General features: G+C 37.8%; 6 protein-coding genes and 1 non-coding gene across 11 annotated transcripts; 5 read left to right on the top strand and 2 right to left on the bottom strand.

Moving 5' to 3' along the window:
• The first annotated feature begins 6,234 nt into the window (after nucleotides 1-6,234).
• TRNAP-UGG (transfer RNA proline (anticodon UGG)) lies at nucleotides 6,235-6,306 on the top strand. Its single transcript has one exon. It is a non-coding gene; the product is annotated as a tRNA-Pro (tRNA).
• A 67-nt stretch (nucleotides 6,307-6,373) lies between these two features.
• Nucleotides 6,374-9,132, bottom strand: LOC126801744 (high mobility group B protein 1-like). 3 transcript variants are annotated; one of them, XM_050529191.1, is made up of 8 exons: nucleotides 8,988-9,132; nucleotides 8,481-8,579; nucleotides 8,265-8,393; nucleotides 8,106-8,163; nucleotides 7,964-8,008; nucleotides 7,468-7,548; nucleotides 7,302-7,382; nucleotides 6,374-6,612 (listed from the first exon to the last, which is right to left on the bottom strand). In XM_050529191.1, the coding sequence occupies exons 2-8, from the start codon at nucleotides 8,549-8,551 to the stop codon at nucleotides 6,580-6,582; spliced, it is 498 nt and encodes a 165-aa protein (XP_050385148.1). In that variant the 5' UTR covers nucleotides 8,552-8,579; nucleotides 8,988-9,132; the 3' UTR covers nucleotides 6,374-6,579. The 3 variants fall into 3 exon arrangements, with proteins under 3 accessions (XP_050385148.1, XP_050385149.1, XP_050385150.1); XM_050529192.1 differs by having other exon boundaries at nucleotides 8,481-8,608; nucleotides 8,988-9,121; XM_050529193.1 differs by having other exon boundaries at nucleotides 8,481-8,572; nucleotides 8,988-9,083.
• Nucleotides 9,133-9,872: 740 nt separating this feature from the next.
• On the top strand, nucleotides 9,873-11,804 carry LOC126802908 (chlorophyll a-b binding protein CP29.3, chloroplastic). The gene is made up of 2 exons (XM_050530623.1): nucleotides 9,873-10,373; nucleotides 11,436-11,804. The coding sequence occupies exons 1-2, from the start codon at nucleotides 9,873-9,875 to the stop codon at nucleotides 11,754-11,756; spliced, it is 822 nt and encodes a 273-aa protein (XP_050386580.1). The 3' UTR covers nucleotides 11,757-11,804.
• A 1,385-nt stretch (nucleotides 11,805-13,189) lies between these two features.
• On the top strand, nucleotides 13,190-15,750 carry LOC126801598 (protein yippee-like). Of its 2 annotated transcripts, none has more exons than XM_050529008.1 (6): nucleotides 13,190-13,325; nucleotides 13,486-13,612; nucleotides 14,789-14,832; nucleotides 15,136-15,244; nucleotides 15,338-15,393; nucleotides 15,486-15,750. In XM_050529008.1, exons 2-6 carry the CDS (start codon nucleotides 13,517-13,519, stop codon nucleotides 15,568-15,570), a joined length of 390 nt encoding a protein of 129 aa, XP_050384965.1. In that variant the 5' UTR covers nucleotides 13,190-13,325; nucleotides 13,486-13,516; the 3' UTR covers nucleotides 15,571-15,750. The 2 variants fall into 2 exon arrangements, with proteins under 2 accessions (XP_050384965.1, XP_050384966.1); XM_050529009.1 differs by having other exon boundaries at nucleotides 13,270-13,325; nucleotides 13,493-13,612.
• Nucleotides 15,751-16,530: 780 nt separating this feature from the next.
• LOC126802009 (arginyl-tRNA--protein transferase 1) lies at nucleotides 16,531-19,506 on the bottom strand. Of its 2 annotated transcripts, XM_050529524.1 has the most exons (7): nucleotides 19,190-19,506; nucleotides 19,043-19,081; nucleotides 18,775-18,925; nucleotides 17,428-18,558; nucleotides 16,973-17,124; nucleotides 16,839-16,901; nucleotides 16,531-16,724 (listed from the first exon to the last, which is right to left on the bottom strand). In XM_050529524.1, the coding sequence occupies exons 1-6, from the start codon at nucleotides 19,338-19,340 to the stop codon at nucleotides 16,879-16,881; spliced, it is 1,647 nt and encodes a 548-aa protein (XP_050385481.1). In that variant the 5' UTR covers nucleotides 19,341-19,506; the 3' UTR covers nucleotides 16,531-16,724; nucleotides 16,839-16,878. The 2 variants fall into 2 exon arrangements, with proteins under 2 accessions (XP_050385481.1, XP_050385480.1); XM_050529523.1 differs by having other exon boundaries at nucleotides 16,839-17,124.
• Nucleotides 19,507-20,306: 800 nt separating this feature from the next.
• LOC126801756 (uncharacterized) lies at nucleotides 20,307-24,111 on the top strand. Its single transcript, XM_050529212.1, has 5 exons — nucleotides 20,307-21,053; nucleotides 21,189-21,306; nucleotides 21,834-21,948; nucleotides 22,451-23,470; nucleotides 23,575-24,111. Exons 1-5 carry the CDS (start codon nucleotides 20,867-20,869, stop codon nucleotides 23,830-23,832), a joined length of 1,698 nt encoding a protein of 565 aa, XP_050385169.1. The 5' UTR covers nucleotides 20,307-20,866; the 3' UTR covers nucleotides 23,833-24,111.
• Nucleotides 24,041-27,188, top strand: LOC126803755 (receptor kinase-like protein Xa21). Its single transcript, XM_050531496.1, is given in 5 exon segments — nucleotides 24,041-24,226; nucleotides 25,022-25,292; nucleotides 25,295-26,131; nucleotides 26,597-27,039; nucleotides 27,147-27,188. Coding segments are annotated over 5 exon segments (1,779 nt in total).
• The last annotated feature ends 242 nt before the right edge of the window (nucleotides 27,189-27,430 follow it).

Raw genomic sequence — 27,430 nt, 5'->3', positions numbered from 1 at the left:
GTCATGATCAAAGGGCTGTAGTAGTAGAGATGATCGATCAAGCATTTAAGCGTCCCACAACCATCTCAATCTCACGTGTGAAGTGACAGTACTAGAAACCCTCCCAAGGTCCCATTACTTTATACAAACACTCCCAACTATATTGATGTAGGCCTTGTAGGGTGCAATTAGGTTACGATCGGTCGCTGTTATATCCAAATTAGTGAAGCTCGACCGCAATATCAATGATTTTTTTAATTTTTGATCATATATATATATATATATATATATATATATATATTACATATTACATATTTAGAATGAAGTTTCACAATAAAATTACAGAGTGAAGTTTCAATTTTAACACATTTTTCAGTTAAATATTTTCACCATAAACGATTTAATATTTAGGTATGTTATTCAAGATCATCTCTACAAAATTTCATCAAATTTGACAATGGTTTGAGTTTTTAAAATTGAGATTTATACGAACGGTTCACGTTGAACAGTTTTAATTCATTCATTGATTTAATATAATTTCAATAACTTAACGATGTCTGAATAGTAAATAAAATTTTGTAAAGATGATCTTGAATATCATATCTAAATATTGAATCGCTTATGGTGAAAAAATTTGACTGAAAAATGTGCTGAAATTGAAACTTCAATCTAAATATGATATATATATATATATATATATCCACTGCTGTTAGATCCAACTTGCCAGTTGGTACGGGCTCATCAGTCATCCCCACGAGTCCCGTGCACTTAATTTCAACCAACTGTTATTAGATCATACATTTTCTGTAATTTATGATGTTACCATCAATTAACTAGCTTTAATTTCTACTGTAACATGAACATTAACGTGATAATCATCAACTTTTTTAGATCGGAATTGTTACTTGTGATTAAACAATTTTCATGTAAATATCCGCTATAAACGTACTAAGCTAATATATTATGAGACATAGCTCTCACTTTCAACGAAGTAAGACGATGAAATTTAGTGACACACTCTCTGAACGCAATAGCTAGATACTTGCCGACACAATTTTCTTTCGCTAGATATTGTAGAGCGTCAAGAGCTCAGGCTACAATTTTGATTGCCATTTAGTTTAATTAATTTGTTAGCTAGTACTCAATTAACGTGACGGAGGCAACGTTCGTATTCGTTTAGGTGCTAAAACGTCACTGTACCGCAGCTATAAAAGATACGAAGGACCACGATATCTTATCACATCTTAGAGCCATTTATGCTACACTGTGTACAAGGGGACCGAAAATTAATTTCATTTGATTAAAAGTTCAAGATCACAATTCAACTAAGTAGTTCCTCTCTTTTCCTTTCTTCTTTCCATTCAAAGATTTCGGATCTTATCTACATTTCATGTAACGTGGCTATCCCGAGCTAGCTAGCCTCTTTCATTTGCGCGGTCATGATTATTGATATATATAATTGTTTCCCTACCATCATTTTCTATATTATCATTTTCAAGCTGATAACGATACTGATTCGTATGTGTACGTTATTTCAAACGAAAAGACTAATCATTCAATTACTAGGGCGGACTTATATTGTTTGGACATTTGGATTATAATTTAGAAGTATACGGAGAAGGAGTGCATCTTTGTAATCACTGACGAATTTTCATCCATTATTTTGTGTTGCGTGTCAGATAATGTAGGAATATGAATCGGAACGATTTGCTACTTGTCAAGCAATAATGCTAGATTGATATGGCGACCGATACTACTCTAATTAATTGATACATTATATACACACAAACGCACACTGTGAGTTTTCATCTGAACCACTACCCTTTACCGAACTTTGTTAGCTTACCAACTGTTTTAGTTTTCCCGACGACTTTGTACATGCAACCCGAGCCAAAGTGATGATTAGCTACCAGAAAATCCAAAACTTTTAGTCTTCAGTAACAAGAATCTGAAAATGGCCTCTAACGATGTACCAGAATTAGATACAAATGTAAAATTAACTTTTCATGTACAGATTAAAGCGGCGCTAATTGTTGTTCTGACTTCTTGTGCTGTTGAAATTTTCTCACAATTCTTAATAATTAGAATGATATCAAGCTACTCAACCATATGACTTCGTTTATTTCGCGAAATCGAGGGCTTCAGAAAGAAAATTCATTTCATTCCAATATTTGATAAGCATAAGGAAATGAACTCTTTTCCCACGTAAAGGGAAAATATGGGAAAAAACACTTGCTTTTTAGGAACTTATAGAATCAAATTTTCTCCTCAATTTTTTCCATTTATTATTTATTATCTATTATTTTATTATATTAATTATAAATTTTTAGACAAATTTTCTTCTAACCCTTGTGTTACTAAACACCGGAAAAAAAAAATTTACTTCCCACTTAAGTGAAATTCCAAAAGAACTGGGGAAACAAACGACGACTACGTGACGAAAGAAATGAGTGAAACCAGTCAAAGTGGTCAGCTACTGAACACGAGGTCTGAAAAATCACGCGTGTGCAAGCATGAGTGTGAGTGAGAGAGATAGAGAGAGAACACCTTTCAACGTTGTCTGCCCTAAGTTCTGACGTCTTCGCACGAATGGGTTTGTACGTGTGTCAGATCTGCACGTGTGGGTTGCGAGACTATTATTTGTGGAAAATTGGGACAGCCAACCAGTGTACGTGTGTGTCTGATCCTGTACATACTTCCCGACCATTCTCACATGCACTCTCACTCTCAACCCTATTCATTTCTCTCTGCCTCTTTCTGTACGTGTTTCTGGCATCCACATTTCAACCTGTTTCTCCCAAATGCATGCTTTTAGTTTGTTCCAAGTTCCAACAGTAGTTCAGTTAGAATCGAACTTGGTCCTTGGATTTCATTTTGAAATCTAACTTGCTTGATAATCGATCGTAACGAGACATATCTCGTTGCAGGGATTCGATTATGAGGGTTCCTCAGGTTGCCGACATTGCTGAATTAACCTCGAAGCTGAACCCTGCTCCAGTACGTTCCCACAATTTTAATCTATTGTCTCTAAGACAGTTGAGCTCAATTGGCAACTAGATGTATCCGATTGGGATAAAAGATCGCAACTTAGTCTGCTGGTTAAATCTATTCTGACCCTCGATGACTGATTGGGATGGTGTCTCTATCTTTCACATGCAGAGCACATGTCACGTAGCATTCCATGATTGCAAAATGTTCGTAATTAGCTACTATGTCTTGTCTATTTGGCTACTTGTGCAAAATGGTATGGAATCATATTATGCGATCGAGGAGCTAGCTAGCTAGCACATACCGGGATTCTTTGTATGCCTTTTTCTTGAATTTTTTCATTTAAAAAACGTAAAAAGAAGGATGGCATGAGGAACTTAGGAACTGTGGTTTAAAATGAGAGACAATTAGTGTGGCATATATATAACACAATAAAACGTAACTACTTACTTCTCAGAGTTAGCTAAAGCTAGCACGTACAAGAGGTTCGAAAAAGAAGTGTTATGTAGTAATATGCAACATCAAAAGATTATGATTGACCGTTGTATATATGGTAGACGTACAGATCTAATTTTTAAGGCAGACTATAAGGGGAGAAATGGTGTTTTTGTACCATTTGGATGGAAACTATTAAACACACACTATCATACACATTTTATCAAACTTGGGGGGATCGAGTGATAATAAACAACCGAATAAACTCAAGAACGCCCGACTTTATACAAGTACCAGGGCCGGCCCTGGGGGAGGGCAGGACCCAAGGAAACCGACTAAAAGGCTTAGTGTAAAATTTTAATTGTCTGTTTGGACACATTATGTTTCCTAGCAAATAGTCTTGAATATCAATTAAAGATGTTTTGAATCAGATGCTATTTTCTACATAAAAACCATGTCTTGGGCCCATTTTTTTCTCGCAAATTGTATAAGGGCATATTTTTTTTCCGGCACTGGGCCTTGAATCTCTCAGGGCTTGGCCCTGACAAGTATGTATCAATAGTAGTTCCTAATTTAAGACCTACTGTGAAACATAATGTCATTATGAGATTCTTAAGGCTTTATCTATCAGGTTTGCAAGATCTATAATATTTTTCACATTCATGGTACCAAGAGGATGGGAGGCATTCTCATTGGAGATCGATGGACTTGAAAATTTCTTTCCCCCTCAAGGATTTTATTTAGCAATTCGCTCTTAAGGAGTTGGTATTGAAAACATTGATCGATTGACATATACTTGCCAAATCGAGTGAATCTTTGGGGCTAATTCTGTTTCCTTTGTGTTTGTTTCTAATCAACAGTGGCGGAACCTCTTGGTGGCCAGAGGGGTGCATGGTCTCTCCGGCGAAATTTTTTATTTCCCTTAATTTTGTGTTAATATCATAATTAAATAATTAATTGTATATTTAGTGTAAATTAATCATCCGGCAGAATTAATTTATTATTTCCGCCACTAAATATTTGACCCATTTGAAATTTTTTCTCAGGTTCCACCACTACTGCTAATCAATCAAGTGGTATTATGAACCCGAAAATCGCACTTAACATCCGTGATGTCCTCAATTGCACAGATCATAAATTGTTGTAATTCAAGCAGTCATTTTCATGATCGACTAAGCTAACCCTGGAAATGATCAAATCAACCTCACATCATGTTCTCCACTTGTCGATCAAAATAGAGGTTGAAACAGAAAAAGTGAATTCACTTTTGAATTAGAGATATCTTTTTTTACCTTCTTGGTTATTGCTTGAAATATGGGGGACAGATCTGTCTTGCTTCTCTTAAAAAAAAAGGAGAACATAGGTTCGATTTCCCGGTTCTATAGGGTAATTAAATAGGAAAATATCGATCACTTTCGGATAAATTCCACCCTTTGTTGTCTGATTTAGGCAGGAAGATTCATGTCTTCCATAATCCCACTCCCAAGTGTTTGTCGTTTGATATCTTAGCTAGAGATAAGGGTGAAAGAAATTGCCAAAGATATAGTACTAATTGCTTTTCACTCCAACAACAATATCAATAGCGCGCTTATGTCTGTGAATGATATGCAAATATACAATTAGGCGTATAATCGCGTCCCATTTGTGCAAAATTACTATAGAAGTGAAAGAATATATCACCGGATGAGCCCTCGTACGTGTGGAAGCATAAATTTCGACAAGGATGAGTGCCAATTAAGAAATTAAACCAAAATCCTAGCAAGAATAAATTAAGGGAGCTTATTCAAATATTGTGGTGTAATAACTTAAATAAACAGTTAAATTTCATTAGTTATACTTTTTGAATAATTAAAAAAAAATATTATTAGACATCAATCATTGAGATTCTATAATAAATGTTGATCACTTGCAACTTCCTACGTTGAATAATTTTCAGTAGTGTCGGTAAAAGTACAAAGGGATTTGGATTTTGGTGGGCACTGATCGAATACAACAGCTTAGGGCGTTTCGCTTAGCAACAGAACCATGTAATCATTGAATACTACGTTCACTTTCACATTAGGAATGATTAGAGTTGAGGATCGATGCATGGAGTACAATCATAGTGATGGAAACTATAGGATTATACTACTATTAACTATAATGATTAACACGCACAAAGCAAAGAATATGGGTTTTTGTAGGCACGACAATGGGAGGAGAATGTTTTCTCTAGTCTCTGGCTTTGCTTTTTTGATCGATAATGATGACACTTAGAAGTAGCAGACTTGTAGTAACCCACTTGCGACCATGTGACCATCCCATTTCTCACTTTCAGGCGACATGCTCCGACAACCAAACGTGTGAATCATTATGGCTAGCTCCGATCTCAATTTCTCCACCACCGTCAGGATGAAGAAGCAAACCCTAACGCTTTTTCCGTGGATGATCGAGATCTGATGATCCTGTACGTACTACTATCTTCACAGCTGCTGAAGCATCATATTATACGGCTGGGAAAGTGGTTGCCCCTTTCATTTACTCTGATTTCATATCAGGCTTTGACACTCCATTGTATATTTGTATATCAATCATTATGTAACCAAAGACGGAAAAAAAAGAATCAATTTTTCCAAAGACAAACCAAGGTTGGATAAGCAAAATGCTTGATTGGGTTGGGCCACTCTTTCCACAGCTTTCTCTGCAAAATTTATCCATGTCACAAGGCCAGCTTATCCTGAACAATGTCTCTTCAAAAGTAAGTATAATGGATAACATACTGTGCATGATTCTCACTTCAGGTGCATGTTCGACAATTGTTTTATATAGATGTGACTATGCCTCATGCGTGAAGGGCATTTGGTCTAGTGGTATGATTCTCGCTTTGGGTGCGAGAGGTCCCGAGTTCGATTCTCGGAATGCCCCTTCCTTTTTTATGTTATCTCTCCTTGCTACTTGCTAGCAAATACAAGAAAAATGTATGCGGAGTCGATATGGCAAATGAACACACATTAGACAGGATATATATACAAAATCATAGATGTAACCTAACAAGGCTACTTATAAGCTTCAAGGCTTACATTCTTAATGCCATATTTAACTTCAGTGAAAAGATCTGATAAGTGAAAAAGAGGTGTGACAATAGGATACAAAGTCCCAACTTCTGGGCTTGATATTGATGGGACACAGCAACTAACTTCAATCTTCATCATCCTCATCTTCATCATCTTCCTACAATTAGAAAACCCTATCAGGATGAACATAGCAACAGCTGAAACAGAGAATATAGAAAAGTGGATTCCATTTCAAATTTGGTTGATCTATCTCTCAGCAGTCTGAAACAATTTCATGGCAGTCAAAATGTTCCTATATTATCTGTCTTCTATGTTCAACATCAGACTATTTTAGGATTCAGGGCAGTCAAAACAATTTATATATTAAGCCCACCGACCATCCAACCCTGCTCCGTAATCAATATCTGTCTTGTTACTGCAAGGAATCCTGAGGGTTATAAGTTTTTCCAATATGTTTTCTTCAATCAAGCACCAATCACTAGCAATGATTTAGTGTAGCACTTATTTCAAAGATCTTGACTTGTTACTTGCTAGAGCACTCGCAAAAGCAAGAACAAAATCATAAATACTGTGAAACGCAAATGATCTGGACATATACTATAGAAATTCTTATACGAACTAGAAGAGAAGTCGAATTGGATGTCATTAATTTACCATAACATGTTAATGAGAACAAGATAATGCAGCTCCTACATTTAATCTACTAAACCATGAGTTGGATTGACACAACCCTCGAGGAACATGAAATGATGAACAAATACTTTTGAATACCATATTGCATGCAAGATAAGGTGTATATTAAAAATCAGTCTAGTACAAACAAGAGGTCAAAGCATTGAGGATTACCTCCCCACTCTCCTCATCTTCATGGGTTACACTGGCTTTTGGTTTCTCAGGTTCTTCATCATCATCACCATCCGAATCCTCCTGATAGAACAGTGAGTGAGTCAAAAATACAGAGATAGAGAAATAACGAAGGGCAAGTTTCACTCCTGGTACAGGTCACTTTTACCTGTTTATTGTTGTAGGCATTCATTTGTTTTTCATACTCTGTTTTCCTTTTAGCTGCTTTAGCTTCATATGGAGCTTTCTCCTATCAATAACAAGTACAGAGATAAATCGAAAAATATATGCTCGTCCATGAATCTAAATAACAAGAAGGAATCAACAGAAAGATAACTGAACTTGTAATACTCAGATATGATCTATTCTTTGCAGTACGCACTCTTTCAGCCTCTAGAGTATTAATTAATCAATACTTTGAAGTTTCAAACTCGGTAACAATTGAAGATGACAAATTCATATTTCCATTTCAACCGTTCAGGGTGTATGTCATGTAATGCCAACATGAATTATGAATTGTTCATTTCATGAATGAGAATGAGAACTACACACAGAACTGCAAATTTCTCATCACATGGATGATAACGAGAAGTACACACATCCAAGTTTGAAAGTCCTGAAGATTGTTTCTGAGGTACTTGAAAGCGATATTATATAGTACTCACCGCGGCGGACATTGATTTCCACTTTGCTCCGCCAGCTTTCCCCACCTTCACTCAAAACAACCACCCGTAATCACATCAATATTCAATCCCAGAAACCAAATGGTAAATGGTAAATGGTAAACAAAGTCAGATAGCTGCTTACAGCAGACACAGCTTTGACATTTGGGTGCTCCTGCTTGTAAGTTATTCTGAACTCTTCACTGCATCAACATCGAAAGAGGTAGCATCTATTTAAAGTCTATATGGATGGTGTAATACATGTAGTCTAACGCTTAAAATAAGAACATACTTGGTTACTTACAGAAAAACAAAAAAAGCACTAGCAGGCTTTTTTGGTTTGTTGGGGTCCTTTTTGGCCGATTTTGAGTTCTTGACCAATTTTCCGCTACTCTTGTTCACCTCAGCCACTGCCTTTCGCTTTCCCACCTTTCTGAATTGAAGTAAAAAAAAGAATCACACTACCAATTGCACTCCAAAAAGTTATTATAGATAGTTTTATTTGGGTTCAGAGAATTGCCTGTCATCAACCGGCTTCAATACTTCTTTCTTGTCCTTCTTCACAGTTCCTTTGCCTTTGGCAGCCTTCATTGTTGTTTCCTAACTACTAGACTGATTACTAGCACAAAACAATTCAATTTAACATCACTGCCAGAGTCCAACAATAGCTATATTCAGTAACAATTAACAAATTAAGTCCTAACACATAGACTTTATCAGATAATATGAGTAATCATCCTCTAACAATTGGTAAAAATCAGGACCAAATATTCAATTTCCAGAAAACTTTAAACATGTCATACTAATACTATTGATCAAAGATTAAAACTTTGATCAATAGTTCATACCCAGATAAAAGAAACATAACAATTTGCAAAGTAGACTGATCATACACCCAGATGGTCAAAATTGCCAAAAAGGAAATGAATTGTACAAGCAAGTCATCCACACAATAAAAGCTCAAGAAAATAGCAAACTCTACAGAATAAATATTCAAAATTGAAGACCTAAAAGAAGAATCACATACCTCTTGTTTTGCAGAGAAAGGAAAGCAGATGAGAAGAGGAGAGAAGAGACTAGAGTAAAGCAAGTTAAAGCAAAGAGAGGCAAAGACAAAGCAGAAAGGTTAATATACTTGTGTGGGAGGTGATCAAGGTCCAGTTGAGACTAGAGAGGGGATAGATGCAAAGGAGATATTTGTGGGAGGTCTAGTAGATGACACCTGGAGACTTTTTGGAACTATTGAGGTGATTGACCATGTAGGGGATAAAATCCATGCATACATACCCCCAAGCTCAAACACTGGTTTCTCATTGGTCCTCAGTATTAGCGTCTGAGTTGAACCTTCCCGGTCAATTTGAAACATTTCCAATCTATATTTTTCTATCGTATTTTATGATAGTATTCGAAAATCATCAATATGTTGTCTATTAAATTTGCATAGTGAGTTCATTATCAACACTAAGAGTTCACAATATCTTTAGCTTAAACTCTAGAGTTCACAAAATGGGGTTCTTTTGTGTTACACAGATCCATGAAAAATGTCTCTATCGAATGTGAAAAACTAGTAGAACATTCAAATTTGATATGAAAGACGTGGGTGTCATAGTTGCCACGATCACACAAGGCTTAAGAAGGAACAACATTGCAAATTACCATATAGGGTACCCTTCCAGAATCACACACCAACACTTCATATCCCTTCAAGTAATGTGAGGAGAAAAAAAGTTTCGAGCATTCATCCAACAGATAAGGCAAGCCAGACTTTATAAGGTCCAAATTATTCACCTCACACGTCCTTTTCAGAACTTATTCATCACCCTCTTCCCTCGTTTTACATATATAATTAACCTACTCACGCTTCCTCTACGTAACAGTCCCACCAGGCTACACCTCACTACTCAGACCATCCATGGCCACCACAGCTGCCGTCACGTCACATTTTTTTGGAGCTCAACTCCAAAACCCTAGCCCTAGCTTCGGAAAGTTCCAAGCTCTCTTTAGCTTCGGAAAGAAGTCACCACCACCACCACCAAAGAAGGCTCCCAAGAAGCCGGAGACCAACCGGCTCGTGTGGTTTCCCGGTGCACAACCGCCAGAATGGCTCGACGGTTCGTACGTCGGTGACCGCGGGTTTGATCCACTGGGGCTGGGGAAGCCAGTGGAGTACTTGCAGTTTGACTACGACGGGTTGGACCAGAACCTGGCCAAGAACTTGGCTGGTGATGTGATCGGGACCAGGATCGAAGCTTCCGACCTCAACCCGACGCCGTTGCAGCCATACACGGAGGTTTTCGGGCTGCAGAGGTTCAGAGAGTGTGAGCTGATTCATGGGAGGTGGGCAATGCTGGGATCTCTTGGGGCTCTAGCTGTTGAAGGCCTCACCGGCGTTGCATGGCAAGACGCTGGAAAGGTAACATAAACGGTCATTGCCTAATTCATTTACCAGCTAGGATTCGATTATACAAGTATTTCATAACACTAATTAGTCCGTAGTTTGTAGCTATAGTCTCGTCGTTCTATTGTAGGATAAATTTAAGGTTCAAATTTGAAAGATATTAGATTAAAATAATATAAACAAAATATTGACAACTCATTCAATTTTTAGTAACTCGACAATTTAGTTATTTATTTTTCAATTTCAACTGATCACTCCTTATACTTTCAAATTTTAAACAATTTAGTTATTTTGTTAAGTCTCCGTCTAATTACACCATTAAGTTGCTGACTCGATAAACATCACATAAGAGGAAAAAAAACACTTAACGGTGTAATTGGACGGAGACTTAACGAAATGACCAAATTATTTAAAATTTAAAAGTATAAGGAGTGATTAATTGAAATTGAAACATGAATGACTAAATTGTCGAGTTACTACAAATTGGAGGAGTTGCTAGTATTTTGTCAAATATAAAATAACAAACTGTACGCATCTTACGAATGCATAGGTTGAAGGAAAAATTGAGATGAAGTTGCATATAGGTATAAATGTATAATGAACCTTAAATCTCGCTCATCATTGGCTGTATAATTCATTTTCTTTCATGAGACGTGAACCGTATCATGTATCTTGTATGTATATGGACTGAAATACCTATCACAGCTTTATGCTCATCGTGTCTTCTTGTTATCCATACAAGAAAACACCAACACCATGATGGTCCTCACTCGCTCTTGAGGTAAGGTATCATGAATATGATGACAACGATAGGGTCATGCATGACAAATTCAATTTATTTTGTTCTCACTTGGTTAATTTGTCTGGCCATAGATCCCATAATATCCTAGATAACTCTCATAACTGTGAAAACTGAAAAACGATCTAGACCACGATAAAAAATGGACTTGTTGGCTTGAATATTAAAAACTCACGTGTTTCTTATATATACCTGATTAGTATGGTAGAAATGTTACGTGTAAGATGTTTATGGTTGTTTCATTTCTGTTTTTCAACCTCATTTTTTAAACATGGTAGGTTGAATTGGTTGAAGGATCATCCTACCTCGGCCTTCCACTTCCCTTTTCCATTACCACCTTGATCTGGATCGAGGTGTTGCTGCTAGGGTACATCGAGTTCCAAAGGAATGCAGAACTCGACCCCGAGATGAGGTTATACCCGGGTGGCAAGTTTTTTGATCCATTGGGTTTGGCTGCTGATCCGGAAGAGAAGGAAAGACTTCAACTGGCTGAGATCAAGCATGCTCGTCTGGCTATGGTGGTCTTCCTGATTTTTGGTATTCAAGCTGCTGTGACAGGAAAAGGACCCATCAGTTTTCTAGCTACCTTCAACAAATAACCAATTCACATATCAATCGTTTGAGTTCATTCATTTGTCTTCCTTAAATTACCACATATATATATATATTCCATTATATATATATATATATATATATATATATCTCTCTTTTTGTTTAAGCATACTCTTAATTAATTGCTATGTGTATGCTTCTCCGTGTAATATATATACTGCACTTAAGTACATTTACTCAATTTTTAGTCTTTTTACACAACTCTTATGTTGTTGCCCAGTATATGTATTACTTATGACCTTAAATATATGATATTCACCTTCATAATTTATTCACAGCAGAAAAAAAGGCAGGACAAGAATGCACATTATGTACCTCAAAAATGATCCAACAAAATGAATGAGTGTTTGACTTATAGCTAGCTAGGCTGAAGGACTTGAGGACTTATTGGTTGAATGATAAAGGATTTATATTGCAGAAAGGGACTAGGAGCTTCCCTCTATTACCTCCAACCCCAATAATGCACATTCTAGTCATAGACATGTAAAACAATTTGTACAGATTTGATCATTTGGGAAATTTAGTGGGTGCTAGCTTGCCTAAAACATCTTTAAAATTCAATCTTCCCAACCCTTCTAACCCACTCATCCTTCCCAATCATAGCACATAGTTTAATGGACAAGGAGGTCCGAATTTGCTTCCACTAATCTTGGAGTTTTGCTAGAGAATTAACCTATGGATACTAAACAAAATTTATGTGTACAAGTCAAATAATGTGTACCGTACTGTAAGTGGTCATCTCCAAAGACTATGAGATCATTGCGATGTCTCTACAAGCTTCTTTATAAAAGAGCTAGATGTGCCACATTACCAAAACGAATTAAGAACTATGAAAGCCATGAGCATATGAGCATATCCATATTCAACGAAACAGTGACGTCGTTGAAAACATGGCAACATGCATCTCGTTCAGTTGGAGTGTATGCCACAAACACCACCTTATTGAACTGCACATATTCCATTTCTAAATAAGCAATGCTAGGAATCGTAACAAAAAACACGTTTACACCTCATTAACCCGTATCACTGTGGTAATTCATTCTGAAGAATTCTCCCGCAGTCCAAAATATATTTAAGGTTAACAAGTTTTAGAATTTCTAGGCACACTCATGGCACCTCCAATATGTGTTAATTCATGTTGAAGTCGTTGTTTCTTGAAATCGATCAAAACCACACCATTCGCGAAATATAATTTTTAAGATAGTATTTCACTTACTTAATAAATCTTAAATATTTCGAAAACAGACAAGTTTCTGTCATAAAATTATAAACTCTAAACTCAAGAAAAGACAAATTATTCAATCCAACATAAAATCTGCAAGATCAGAGGTGAAAATTGCACACAACACTAAACCATGATAGACGTACATATTTAATCGAGAGAACTGAAAAGTGAGTAAAAATGGCAAAAATACCGGTAGCATACACGTCTTGTCAGGTTCCACCGTTTTTTAACATACGGAGAAAGTCATATACTTGCCAAATGCCATTGCTTCTCGGTCCACATTTCTTGCAACTGGAGACTCCAAATACCAGAACTAACAGAAAAACCAAAGGTAACATTTACAGTGATTCTGTTTTGTCTTTGGTTTTCTCCATTTCTTGTTGCCCAGATTATACATCTTCTTCACATACATAAATATTATATATATATGTTTGGGTTTTCTTGGATTTTAACGACTGCCCTTTATCTGAATCTTCATCTTGACCCCAAAGTATTTAGCTTTTTTGGGTTGAGAGTGGAGGTATGGGAAGACTGTTTGTGCTGAGTCTTGAGGGGAAGATCTATAGCTGCAAGCACTGCCGGACCCATCTTGCTCTTTATGAAGACATAGTTTCCAAGGTTGTTTGATCTTTTTTACTAGCTTTTGATCAATCAAAGACTCGAACTTTGGTGTACATCTTTCTGTGATATTGTCTTGAAATTCCAGTTGGGTGCTGGTGAATTGCTGTCTTCTATTGGATTCAATGCTTGGTTTTGGTTTTCTATATTGATATTGTACTTGCTGTTAGTTTCATGGAATTTTGGATCAGTTGAATTAGGTAATTTGGTTTTCAGATTGAAGATCAATGTTCTTTTGCTTGCTTCTGATGTCCCTGGTTTTACTTTTGTAACTTGATAAGTAAAGGAAGGTGAAATGGCTGTTTAATCTTGAAAATCAGAAAATTTCTGTTAGAGTGGTAGTTGATCCCCATGTGGTCTCTGATGGTGCTTCAATGGTCAGTATGTGCTTAAAATGCTTTTGTAATCTGCCAGTTCTCTTCAAGTTTGTGTTAAGACTAGAATCTAGGTGTTCGATATGGTTTTGTTATGGTCGAGTTGTAGTTTGGTTGAAATTTATTGTAAATTTGGGATGTCTAAAATGTATGAGGATCCTATATCGCCCATGGAGTTCAAATTCTGTGCAAACATAATGCTGCATTTGGTAATCTTTCTTGTGGATTGGAGTTTGCAAAGAACATGAATCTGGTTTTTGTAAAGAGGATAGCAGGGATAACCAATTCTCAACTGAGAAAGGGCATGATGGCTTATGAGAGAGCTGTTAAAAACCTGGTATATTTTACAGCACTATGTGTCATATGACGTGTGTGAGATGGTGTCTGCGGTTGTGTATATTAGGTATAGTTAGAGGCTGTGATCAGCCAGCATAGAAACTACCCGATTTTGATGGTTTGTTGCTTTGAGTGTGTTTTCACTTCTACAGGTGAAGTTAGCATCTCAAACTTCCTAGCAAGAAGCTCATTGGTTCTGGCACATTCCTAAGTTTGAAGTAGTTGTGTCCGATTAACACGTCTAGGTTTTTTCAGACTGGAAAAGGAGTCGACACAACTAATTATTGGACATTTTCTTTTTCTTTTTGTCATGAATGGGTGTACTTCTAGGCCTGCTCATTCTTCTTTGATGCGCTTGTACTTCAATAATGTATTTTCTTTTGGAGTGTGCAAGAACGGTGGCTTGATAGTTTATTTTCAGTAGAAACACATGTTCTGACTAATCTTTTGCTTCTGTTTCATTCAGTCTTTCCAGTCCAGGCATGGGAAGGCTTATCTCTTTGGTAAAGTGTAAGTTTCTTTTGATGTTTGGGAGGCTTTTCCTTGTGTGATGGCTCCACCAAATACCTTCAAGCATTGCTCTTGTAGTCTTATTTGTCATTTGTAGTCTATTAACTTTTGTGAACACAGCAGAAATGTGAATTTATCAATGGGGTAGCTGAGTTACAGTTCTTATAAGAATCAGATATAAGTTATTTAAGTGTAATCTGCGGGAGCAGAAAGCAACATCACTCGTTCAAAATCTATTATTCACGATCTGCTTGCACTTGTTGCTTTTACATGTGTGAGTAACATCTCCATTCATGTTTACAGAGTGAACGTAACTTGTGGAGAGACTGAAGAGAGAGCCATGATGACCGGGTTGCACACTGTCGCCGACATTTTCTGTGTTGGGTGTGGGTCAATAGTGGGGTGGAAATATGTAAGATTAGAAAGCATGAATCATTGAATCATGACTTGTGTTTCATTTCTCCTCCACTGTTACTTATCTTGAATTTCTGGTGGGTTCTTTTAGGAAACTGCTCATGACAAGAGCCAGAAGTACAAGGAAGGAAAATCCGTCCTCGAGCGGTCAGTAATCAGTAGACTAGTGGAGGAAGAAAGTTTGATTTCTAAACTAATTTGATTTAGTAGAATAGGTTATGAGTTTCGTTCTTGAGCAGGGTCAAGATATCAGGTCCTGAAGGAAACAATTATTGGGTCAGCCATGGAGGGCATATTGGTGGCAGCGATGCAGATGATGTTTGATTGACATTCAAGACTTCAATATTCGACTGTACATTCTCCAAATCTCACTGTTCTTTCGTCAATCATGTACAATATCAAACTGTCATTGCTGTCAATTTCAGCTAATTCTATGCGTTTACCTTTAATAACATCAATGTAAAACATTTGATTGTTAATTGTGATTCAGTTTGTATTCAAGTCTGATCATCACTGTTCTTAATGTTTACCCTCTGAAATTTACGTGTTGCTGGCTTCCTAATGCCCTTTGTTATTGTTGTCTCATTTCCTGGTGTTTTATGACATCAAAATGTTAAAAACGAAGGGAAAGAAACATTATTCCATAAAATCTGGCGGGAAGTACAGTATGATCACATTAAAGTGTCAAAACCCAGACGGGCCCACCCAGAAAAATCAATTTTACCACGTTTTGCTTATATATTTGATTATTTGGACACTAATATTATGCCCTTCAAATAAAAATAGATCAATTATTACCCAGTTTGGTATAAAATTTCTGAAAGAGACTAAATTAGGTAGAAGGGACAGAGTCTCATTATTGATTATTCTTTACATTATCATTCTTCTCATATCCGAAAATGATACAAGGTCCAATTCATTAGTTAGAGTAATTATTTCTAAGATAATTGGTGTCTATACCCGCCCGACTTAAATGTTATCAAAGCGATATGAAGAAAAATTGCCCATCGAGAAAAAAAAAATTCAGAAGGACGGAAAAGGGGAAGTCTTTCTGCACTCTCCAGATTTAAAAACACTCACAAATTTACAAAGCTATCATGTACCTAGCAAGAAACGTAATTTTCAACCACAAACGGATTCAGTTGAAACGAAAACTTGAACATCAAGAAACAAACAAACTGCAACATGAATCTGGGTAACAGGAATGTGTATTCTAGTTCACAGGTTTATCCCCAGCTGAAATGATCAGATAGTGACTTAGGGCTAGCCGGCTAGGCCAGAATATTCACTTCCAATTGCAATGTATAAATCTTCAAATTTCTGATTAAAGCCATTAAAAGGCTCTTAAGAAGGCAATCAACTCACTCAATTGAATAAACCATTTGTCCAGCAAGCTCTTCACCTACAACTTCTGTGTATCTACTCAACTGGGATTCCAAGTAACTTCGTTCTGAGGGACCAAAGGCTTGCTTTAAATCCTTCAGCAGAAAAACCAAATGTCATGAGAACGGAACTCCACAGTCAAAAAAGGCTGAAACGGGCTGGGTTAGGTTAGACTGAAATGAAGGATCTGAAGCTTTGAGGATACATACCTTAAATCTCACACGAGATCCCTTCAACCCGATTAAAATGTCACCAGCAGCATCTCCTGTTTCCTGATGCGGTTCATCGTCAGAGCTTTCATATTCAGGCTCAATCATCTCTTCATCATATATAAGAAACTCACCATCTTGGTCATTGTAATCATGTTGAATATCTATGACATCTTCAGAATCATTAATTGATGAGAAGTCCCTATCTTGAGAGACTGTACAATCGGATAAAACAGCATACTTGTTTCTGTCAAGCAAAGGCTTGGATATATCAAACGGAATCCACCTGGATAAAAATTCAGCTTGTCAGCCACAAAAACTTCTATAATGACAGGAACTAGCAAATTTGTAGCTGATCACCTCAACCTATATATTTTTATCAGAGAAATTGATAGAGAGCTGACAAAAATAGAAATGGAATGACTTTTGATAAAGCCCCTCAAATCAAGGTGATAAGAGGCTTTTGAAATCAAGCTCATATTTTGAGAAATGGATGCAATCATCCCTATCCTGAATGCATAAGTAAACTGAAACAATTAACAGCTCTCCATAGTCGGTGGCCAATTGATGCAGGCAAAGAGACACTTACCGGTACCTAAGAGGGCACAGTAGTTCGCATGGGCGATATGCTGCTTTGTATCTCATCTTACTGCAGGAGTGGATGTAGTAACCAAGATAATAGTATTGAAGAGAAGGGCAATGGACTTGATTCTCTTTCACCCAATTTATCTCTTGTAGTGCTGAATATTTCCCTAGTGATAGGAACGCAAAGTCTGGGTCCCAGAATAAATATTTACTGGATAAACATTTAGGGAGAATGTCTATAACACCAACTGCAACAAGTTTGCCATCAATTACATACTGCTGGTGGAAAGAGCCAAAGCCACATGGGGGAACTGTACCATCATTTGTTGGGGGAACATATATTAAGGGAGTATCAACTAAGAAACTCTTATATGAGCCTTCTGTAACATGGTCAGGGGTGTCATTATGCACCATCATTTGATATCTTCTATATAAGGCATACTCTTCTGATTCAAAACTGGACCTTTTAAGTCGAATTTCAAGCCTCCGCCTCTTCACCTGATGATTATATTCAGAGTTACTTTTCAAGCTGCAGTGTTTACTTTCCGACCTGGCAGCGGATCCTTTGGAGTGGCTAACAATTTGAGCACTTCCATGTGAGGAAGCAGGTTTTGTGGCAGAATAAAAATTTAAGTGTCCATTGCAAGCCTTTACTGATAGACTAGAAGTGTTCCCCAACTGATGTAATGAACTTTCTAGCTTTTCAGCAATGAGTTTTGGAGACAACCCATTTTCCGCTGCATTGTGTTCTGATTGTCTTCCCTCGTGGGCTTCCTTCTTATCTGGCAGACACCGTCTCATAGCAGCCGCTAGTTGAAATGCTATATTGCTGGAGTATAAGAGATCTCCAGACCCATCAGCTAATAGCTTTCTTTTTGCCTGTAAAACCTTTTTCACAGAAGCTTTTGGAGCTTGAATGTCAGGGAACTCCCCGCTTTCTAAGCAAGAACGAATTGCTTCATCAACTTGATCTGATAAGTAACTCATAAGTTTCTCATCCCCATCTTTCTCTCCACTGTTTTTGGAAGCTGAGCTTGAAGCACCAAGGTGGCTCTGGCAACGTGCGTCCTTAGAAGCACCTCGACCCTGTGTAGACTCCACTGGCTGTTTACAATCCAAGGCACCATCTAAAAACCTAGCGATAGATACAAGAAGTTACATTCAATAGACACACATGTCTTCTGCGAACTGAATCCTGATATGGAATTCATCGACAAGGGAAAGTCGGAACTGGTTGTAATCAACTAAACGAGAACAACTCAAAACTTACATCATCAGGGGTTCTAACCTTGTAATCAGTTAAGCAACTAATAAATCATTATAAACCCACCGAAAACAGGCTCAAACATACCTCTGCATTCGCCTAGACACCCGAAGCTGCTCTTTGGAATGAACAAAATCGCCAGCTTTCAAACGAATAGTATAAGGAGGGCAGCATGTCCTCTCCATCTCCGGCTTGTAAAGAAAACAACCGGATCTTCTCCACCCCCGGTCAAGAAGATCTGCCAACATCAAAACAACAACAGCCGTCAAAAATCAAGACAACACTTTATCATCACGATGTCTCTTGAATCAATACCACTACATTCACACGAAAATACTGCCCATTAAAAACCAACCTTGATAGTCATTAATCGTAATGCTATGCGCCCACAACCCTGCCAAAAGCAATAGGATCAACCACTAATCATATTATCAAATTCATAAATTATTTTGATTCGTAATTCTTCGTATAAATCAACCAAATTGCGAAGCAGAAAACGAACCGTGAGAGATGCTGGTGCGAGCTTTGGATTTGCAATAGCCGCAGGTGCTTTTGTTCTTGCCGTAATCGACGACGACGCTCTCGGCTCTCTGGTTGTTGTAACTGTTGCTGCTGCTGCTGCTGGCCTCGCTCCGCTTCATCTTCCCAGCCATTTCTGAGGAGAATCGAGATTCTCAGCTCGGGGTGTGATTCAGAGGCATCGGAGATATGAGGTTTTGGCTAAGAAACGACGTCGTGCGGGAGCAGGATAACTACCGTGCGACCCTGGCTCTCTTTCCTTCTCTACTGATTCTCTCTCTCTATGGGCTCCGGGTTTCAATTTTTGTTTTGATTAGTTTTTGGGGTTAATACGAAAATTAAATAATATACTTTCCTTTTGTGTGGGGAAAAGACTAGCATCTTGGGTATCTTTTTTTTGGTTTTATCTATTATTTTCTTAGAATTCCCAACTTGATCTTGAGTTTGTAACACATTTTCTTATCTTGAATGACTAATAAGAATAAAATCTTGAAGTTAGGTGTTTTAGAAGATCACGTTACAACGATTCAATTTTTCATGTGTTAAACAACATACATAGAAAAGAGAGATAATAATTATTTTTCATTCTAATTCACCATCGTTTTTTTTTCTATTAAGCTTTTGACAAAAAATCTTGATTTATCATAAGTCATAATTGGCCGTTACATACCATTTGTATCTTGAAGGAAAATCTTGATTTATCACAAGTCTTGATAGAACGTTACATATTATTTTTCCATCATCGAAAAATAACATAAAATCTTTCATACACACGAATATAAGTGACTTAATGTATATCAAACATTGCATCTACATTATGGTTATAAGTACGTATGTAATCTACGGCTCTACGCAATGAACATATAGATTGCTAAGAATAATGCAGAAGACCCTTGAAGTTTTGGTCCTTTGGACAGAGTTTTGAAATTCTGTGTCAGAAAATACACAAAAGATAAATGGGCTGGAATGCAAATACACATTTCCAAATTCAAAAAACAAAAACGAAATAAATTAAAAAAAAGAGGGCATTATCGTGATTATCCACCCACCTAGTTCCCCAACCTGTAAACGTAGTCTTAAAGTGAGAGAAACGACCCGACCTCTACCCAGCACCTTCATTTCACTTTCCCAATTCGGACTCCAAATCCATCCTTATTTACCATTCAATGCCACTCCTCCTCTTCCCCCCTCACTCTTCTACTCTTCTTCAATCTCCGATCTTCCAACCTCTCTCCTCCTTCTCTCTCCACACCTCGCCTGAACTCCAAGCTTAGCTTCACACCAGTGTCAGCGCTTCCGTCAAGCTCAGCCTCCGTCGTCTTCCAGCTCCAGCACTACCTGAGCTTTCCTTACTCAACAATGGTGGTTCCACACAGCTCACCACTGTCCGAAACCTAATCTTCCTCAGCTTTATTGAGCTTCCACAGAGACTAAGCTATAATTAGTGAAGCGAACTCGCGAATTCGTGGCCGCCGAGATTGATCGGCGTCGGTTCCAGATCTAACGCCGGTGAGATTCGTTGCCTAGGGTTTTGGATAGCGAGGAGAGCACGTTTTGGCTGAAAGGGATTGGTGGTTGGAAATTAGGTGTTAGGGTTTAGTATTTGTTTGAATTATTTATTGTTTGATTTTGGTGGAGATTGGGCGTCGTCGTCGGAGATATGAATCGGAGTTTTAGGGCTCAGGAGTCGCAAATGCAAGCGGTGATGAAGCAGAGGCAGCAGCTGAGGGCCTCAATGAGGAAGGAGAAGGAAGAAGAGCTCGCTTTGTTTCTAGAGATGAAGAAGAGGGAGAAGGAGAGGAACGATCTTCTTCTCAACACTTCTGAGGAGTTCGATGCGCCATTAGGTACATTTCGTCTCTTAATTTTGCTTCTTTCGAATTTCAGAGCGTAATGTAGGATTTTGTATTCAGTTTTGTTGATCCTTGCTTGAGTTGTTTGGAAATGTTAGTTGAATAGTGTGGTTGTTTTGACATTTTCAGGGGCTAAACCGGGAACGTCTCCGATTTTCGATATATCCTCATCGACGCCAGCGCCTGCGCGCAAGACGGGAGCTGACGAGTTTCTGAATTCGGAGAATGATAAGAATGACTATGATTGGTAATGTGACAAGTGTAGTTTACATTTTCTCTATAGAAGTTGTGTTTTAGCTGTGAGAGGGTTCTGATAGTTAATAAGGGAGCTAGTATGAGTAATTTTTTTGTTTCAAAGTGAGAGTTGGCCAAATTGGAAGGCAACTTTAAATTTCAGATATAAGGTTGTTTATGTGATTACGATTCTGATATTTGAGGTAGATAAGAATCTGAGGTTTCTAGACAAGGTCTAATTTTTATAGATATTACATGCTTAATGTGGGTGTTGTTGTGTTTTCAAGGTGGCTATATCTGCTGGTTTTTCCTTTGTTTTGCCTCTCTGACCATATATATCTTCACCACTGCTTAAGTTTGCACAAGTATGCTAATGATGGGATGAATTTCTTTGGAGATTAATGCATGTCCACAGTGTATGGAAGGCTTGTGTTATTCCATTAAGAACATATTAAGATCACATTTTAGCAGATGTGTTGGGTCTATTATTATCTTCTGCTTTAACTGAGGTTATTATAATCATTTTTTCCCTTGCTTCAGGCTTTTAACTCCGCCTGGGACTCCTCTTTTCCCTTCATTGGAAATGGAATCACATAAGACCATGATGAGTCAGCTTGGAACCCCAAAGGCTCGTCCAACTGCACTCAAATCTAGAGTAAGCACTTCCTTAATCTGGAGTGATTGGAGCATGTGCATATATAGTTATTAGACTTCGGAAGTTAGCATTCCGTATGTAATAAGAGTCGTCTTTTCATATGGAATTGATTCTGGATCTCCTGTTTTACTTTCCAAGGAATTAATACGCTTGGCATTTATTCATTCTAAAAAGTTTGCAATAGGAAGGAGATTAGGTCAAAATATATTCATTGCTAAGCTTGATCGACAGTTACATGAATGTCTGAACAATCGAATTCTTAGATGCGAGTCAAGGGCTGCAATCACATTGCTCAACTTATAAATTGCATTTGAAAATTTTACTACTGTTGAACTGCTGAGATCTCTGGAAATAACAATGCACGTCTTTCTTTTATCTGAGTCTTTGAAGTTAGTGTGGATTACGCAGTGATTTGCAGTTGAGGATTTCTTTTAGTTCTAGACTTATAGTTGTGATTGAGTTTCACTTATTGTTGCTAAGTCATTTCTTACTTTGGTCACAGCTAGCGAATCCCCAGCCAGAGCCTGCTGCTAGGAGCAACTTAATGTCTAAACAATCAGCTTCTTCCCCTGGGTTGAATTCTTCTAGTTCAGGTATGCGAAGGCCCTCATCATCTGGGGGTCCAGGATCAAGACCTGCTACACCAACTGGACGCCCCACAGTGACTTCAGCTCCTAAACCTTCAAGATCATCAACACCTACTTCTCGAGCAACATTAACCAAGTCCACGGTTTCTGCAGCTAAGCCCACAGTTTCTGCAACAAAATCCACAATCTCTGGAACCAAATCCACAATTCCTGCAACTAAAACTACAATTCCCTCAAGATCCTCTACACCGTCAAGGTCGACGGCAAGATCTTCAACACCAACTGGCAGACCCACTGTTCCCCCACCCAAATCTGTATCAAGAGCATCAACACCAACTCGTCGACCGTCCATGCCATCCAATACACCTAGTATGTCGGCTCCTACATCAAAGTCCGCACCTTCAGTTTCAAAGCCAGTTCCCCCAGCAACAAGAAATCCGGTGCCATCACGTGGTCCATCCCCGACAGTGAAATCTAGACCATGGAAGCCCTCGGAAATGCCTGGATTCTCGATGGACGCCCCACCAAATTTAAGGACAACACTTCCTGATAGACCACTTTCAGCTTCTAGAGGTAGGCCTGGAGCACCCAGCTCCAGATCTTCTTCCATTGAGCCTGGTCCTCCTGGAAGACCAAGACGACAATCATGCTCTCCTTCAAGAGGAAGGGCTCCCAATGGCAGTACTCATATTAGCGGGAGCTCTGTTCCTGCATTCAGTCGTGGGCATTCTAAAGTTAATGACAATGTGAGCCCTGTTTTAATGGGAACAAAAATGGTTGAGAGGGTAATAAATATGCGGAAACTGGCTCCCCCCAGGCATGATGACAAACAATCTCCTCATGGTAACTCTGGGAAGTCATCTTTATCCCCAGACAGTTCAGGCTTTGGTAGAACACTCTCAAAGAAATCCCTTGATATGGCTATACGTCACATGGTAAGCATTCTTTTGCTGCTTATGATTGTGTACATCCAGGGTCAGTTGAAACTAGAATGCCCAGTGATATTAACATTTTCCCCTGCTCCAACTTTTGACTGCAGGATATAAGGCGAAGCATTCCTGGTAATTTACGGCCATTGATGACAAATATTCCTGCATCCTCAATGTACAGTGTGAGATCAGGGCCTGCACGAAGCAGAACGGTCAGTGTTTCAGATTCTCCTCTTGCGACCAGCAGTAATGCTAGCTCTGAAGTCAGTGTAAACAACAATGGCCTGTGTTTAGATGTGAGTGGAGTAGAAGATGCTATTGGAAGTGAGAGAGATGGTCGATCTCCTGCCAGTGTGCAAGGTAGGTGATGTCTTTGAGGCTTACAATCTCACGAAAAGTGCATCCCAGATTTTTCATTCTTTGTTTTGGGTTCTAATCATCTAGATAATCAAAAGAAAGCCAATTTCCTGAGAGCTAACCAGAATTGTGCCTCGATGCTTATTGTAAAGTTTACTGGAAATATTGGCAGCGATGTTCATGGATTTGTAATATTTTAGGGAATCTAGTATTCTAGTCATGTGCTTAACAGTCTTTCTCGGTCCATTTTCTGCGGATAGATGTATTGAAAAGTTCAACCGTGTTACTGATACTCAGAGATCATACTACATCGCATTAGAAATAGTCAAGTTATCGACCTCATTTTGTAATTCACTGATATCATTTTCCATTCCAAATCCGCCAACTCCAGTTAGCGATGCAAGGGTATTGGTGATCCTTTAATGAGGCATTGTGTGACATCATGTAAACTAAGAAGGTTGAGTATGGAAGGTGGGACTTCAAGTAAACAAAAGAACTAATACTGCAATCATCTCTTTCATCCGCCTCTAAATATCTAATACATGTCTCTCAACGTCAACAAATCAATAATAACCGACACGTATGTGTTTCACAGATTCGGCTACTGTGCAACGCTGTACTGTATGCAGCGGGTATTATTCACATATGTTTTTACCGTAGGGACTATTTAGGTAAAAAAAAATATTTTTGACGGTGTATGGTGGACCTTGATTTATAAGCTTGTTTATTTACGTATTACAAATATATAAATTCATCATACACTTGAAGGTAAACATTTATTTTTTATCATTATAGCAATTGCAATAACATCTAGACTTGAATTATTAGCGTTTGCTAAAATTTCTCAAAAAGAACTTCAAGAAGAAAAAAAAACAATATAAAAAGTTAATAAACTATAAGAATAACATTCACATATGTTTTTACCGTAGGGACTATTTAGGTAAAAAAAATATTTTTGACGGTGTATGGTGGGCCTTGATTTATGAGCTTGTTTATTTACGTACTACAAATATATAAATTCATCGTACACTTGAATGTAAACAGTTATTTTTTATCATTATAGCAATTACAATAACATCTAGACTTGAATTATTAGCGTTTGCTAAAATTTCTCAGAAAGAACTTAAAGAAGAAAAAAAACAATATAAAAAGTTAATAAAATATAAGAATAACATTTCCAAAAATATAAAAAATTATTAGGATATTATATATACGAGAAGAAATGCCGATGACAGGAAATTCCAGAAACCATTAGGGAGTGTGAGTCTTGAATATCTTTACCTACAGAGGAATCTCATTCAAGGTACAATACCTTCTTCTTTGGCTTCTCTGAGAGGTCTGCAGTCTCTAGATCTTTCAGAAAACAACTTGTCAGGAAAAATTCCAAAAGACATACAGAGGCTTCCATTCTTGATCTATTTGAACTTCTCGTCCAATAATCTGGAGGGTGAGGTACCGAAAGAAGGAGTGTTCGAAATACTACTGCAATATTATTGGATGAGAATCCCAAACTTTGTGGTGGTGTTTCAGAATTGCAACTACCACCATGTCCCATCAAAGTCCCAAAGCAGAGGAAGTTGCATGGTTTCAAACTAAAGTTAACAATTTCTTTAGTTGCTGGATGCTGTCTTCTGTTTGCAGTCATCTTTGCACTTTATTGGAGGAGTAAAACTCAAAAAAAGAAACCAGTATCTAAAGTGGCATCAATCAACTTCCTTTCAATAGTTTCATACCAGACACTTCATCAAGCTACTGGTGGATTCTCTCCAAGTAATCAAATTGGATCAGGTGGTTTTAGCTCTGTATACAAAGGGATTCTCAATCAAGAGGAAAACAGCATTGTTGCCATAAAAGTACTCACACTTCAACAGAAAGGAGCTTCCAAGAGTTTCACGGCAGAATGCAATGCACTGAGAAATATCCGGCACAGAAATCTTGTGAAGATCATAACATGTTGCTCCGGCACAGATAACAATGGTAATGACTTCAAAGCCCTAGTATTTGAGTACATGTCAAATGGAAGTTTAGAGGAGTGGTTGCATAGAGGTAATCAGTCTATGAGTTTGACCCTACTTCAGAGACTGAATGTTGCTATTGATGTGGCTTCTGCACTGTGTTATCTCCATGATCATTGTGAACCACAAATCATTCACCGGGACTTGAAGCCGAGCAATGTTCTTCTTGACGATGACATGGTTGCTCGTGTCAGTGATTTTGGGTTGGCAAGACTCATATCACCGACCGCCGACTGTTCTGGAAATCAATGTAGCACAGCTGGGATAAAGGGAACGGTTGGTTATGCTGCTCCAGGTTATTATCTTTCACCATAGAATTCCTAGATTTGTGTTTACATAGCTTATTTAAGATGAAATATGATATGGACAGTAGTAGCATAACTAGCATTGTAGCTTATAGTTAGTGTGACACAATTTCATTGAAACCAACTTAAATTTTAAAACTTACGGACTCGTTATCAATATAACTATACAAGATAAGAAATCTAAAAGATTGTACCAAGATAACACATATATCATCAATATCTTTTCTCTATAAGACAGAAATTATACTGATGATGGAAATGACCGTCTTTCCATCTCAGTCAAACGGTGAAATTCATTTGTTTAGCAGATTCATACATTACTAACTATTGATAATGGAAATATTTTTCATACTAGTCTGATCAACCAAGAAAGTTTGAGTACTACGTACAGTAGCTAGCTTTGAAAATGTACATAGAGAACTGATATTTATACCTGATTGTTTCATGAATAACAGAGTATGTAGTTGGTATTGAGCCATCAAGAGAAGGGGATGTATATAGTTATGGCGTCCTTGTGTTGCAATTGTTCACGGGAAGAAGACCCACTGATGAAATGTTTGTAGACGGTTGCAATATTCATAATTTTGTTGAGATGGCCATACCAGGAAGATTAATGCAGATTGTGGATCTTGCACTTCTTGCCAGCTTAGAAGTAACCACACCTGCAAGAGCACAGAATGAAGTGAATTACAAAAACGATGAAATTGAAGCAGCTGAAGAAAACATTGACAATGAGAATTTGAGCAAGATGAACACTTATGTGTGGAAGTGCATACTCCCAACCCTTAAGATTGGACTTGCCTACTCGGAAGAATCACCGAGGAATAGGATGTCTATGGAGGAGGTCCTTACAATAGTATTGACATCCGTCGACAGAGGCCTAGAAGCTAAACAAGAGGTACCTCTATTTTCTTCTTCAGGACTAGTGCAACAAACTGGTACTTTTATTACCTTCCTTTTTCTCATTTCTTTTTTTAGATATTGATTCTTTCATGTCCTGTATAGGACTCAGTATGGCATCAGAAGCAAGGTGCCAATATTATGTGAGTTCTACTACTGAAGAGTGAAGATTTATAAAGCCAGGACACTAGTCTGAGAAGTGTGGAAGAAATAAGTTGTAGCTATTTATAAGTGAGAGTGCTTGTCTAAGTTCTAATGAAGACTATCTTTTTTTTAGTGTGTTAACTATATTATATCTAATAATTGATGCTTGTATAATCCAATTTCTGAGAATGATCAATACAGTACAAGGCAAACCCAGTCCCGTTCATTGCTACTATGTTTTTGTT

This window comes from Argentina anserina, chromosome 7 (genome assembly GCF_933775445.1).
Source record: "Argentina anserina chromosome 7, drPotAnse1.1, whole genome shotgun sequence".
In the NCBI taxonomy this organism is placed as follows: domain Eukaryota; kingdom Viridiplantae; phylum Streptophyta; class Magnoliopsida; order Rosales; family Rosaceae; genus Argentina; species Argentina anserina.
This window is presented reverse-complemented; position numbering and strand designations above follow the sequence as displayed.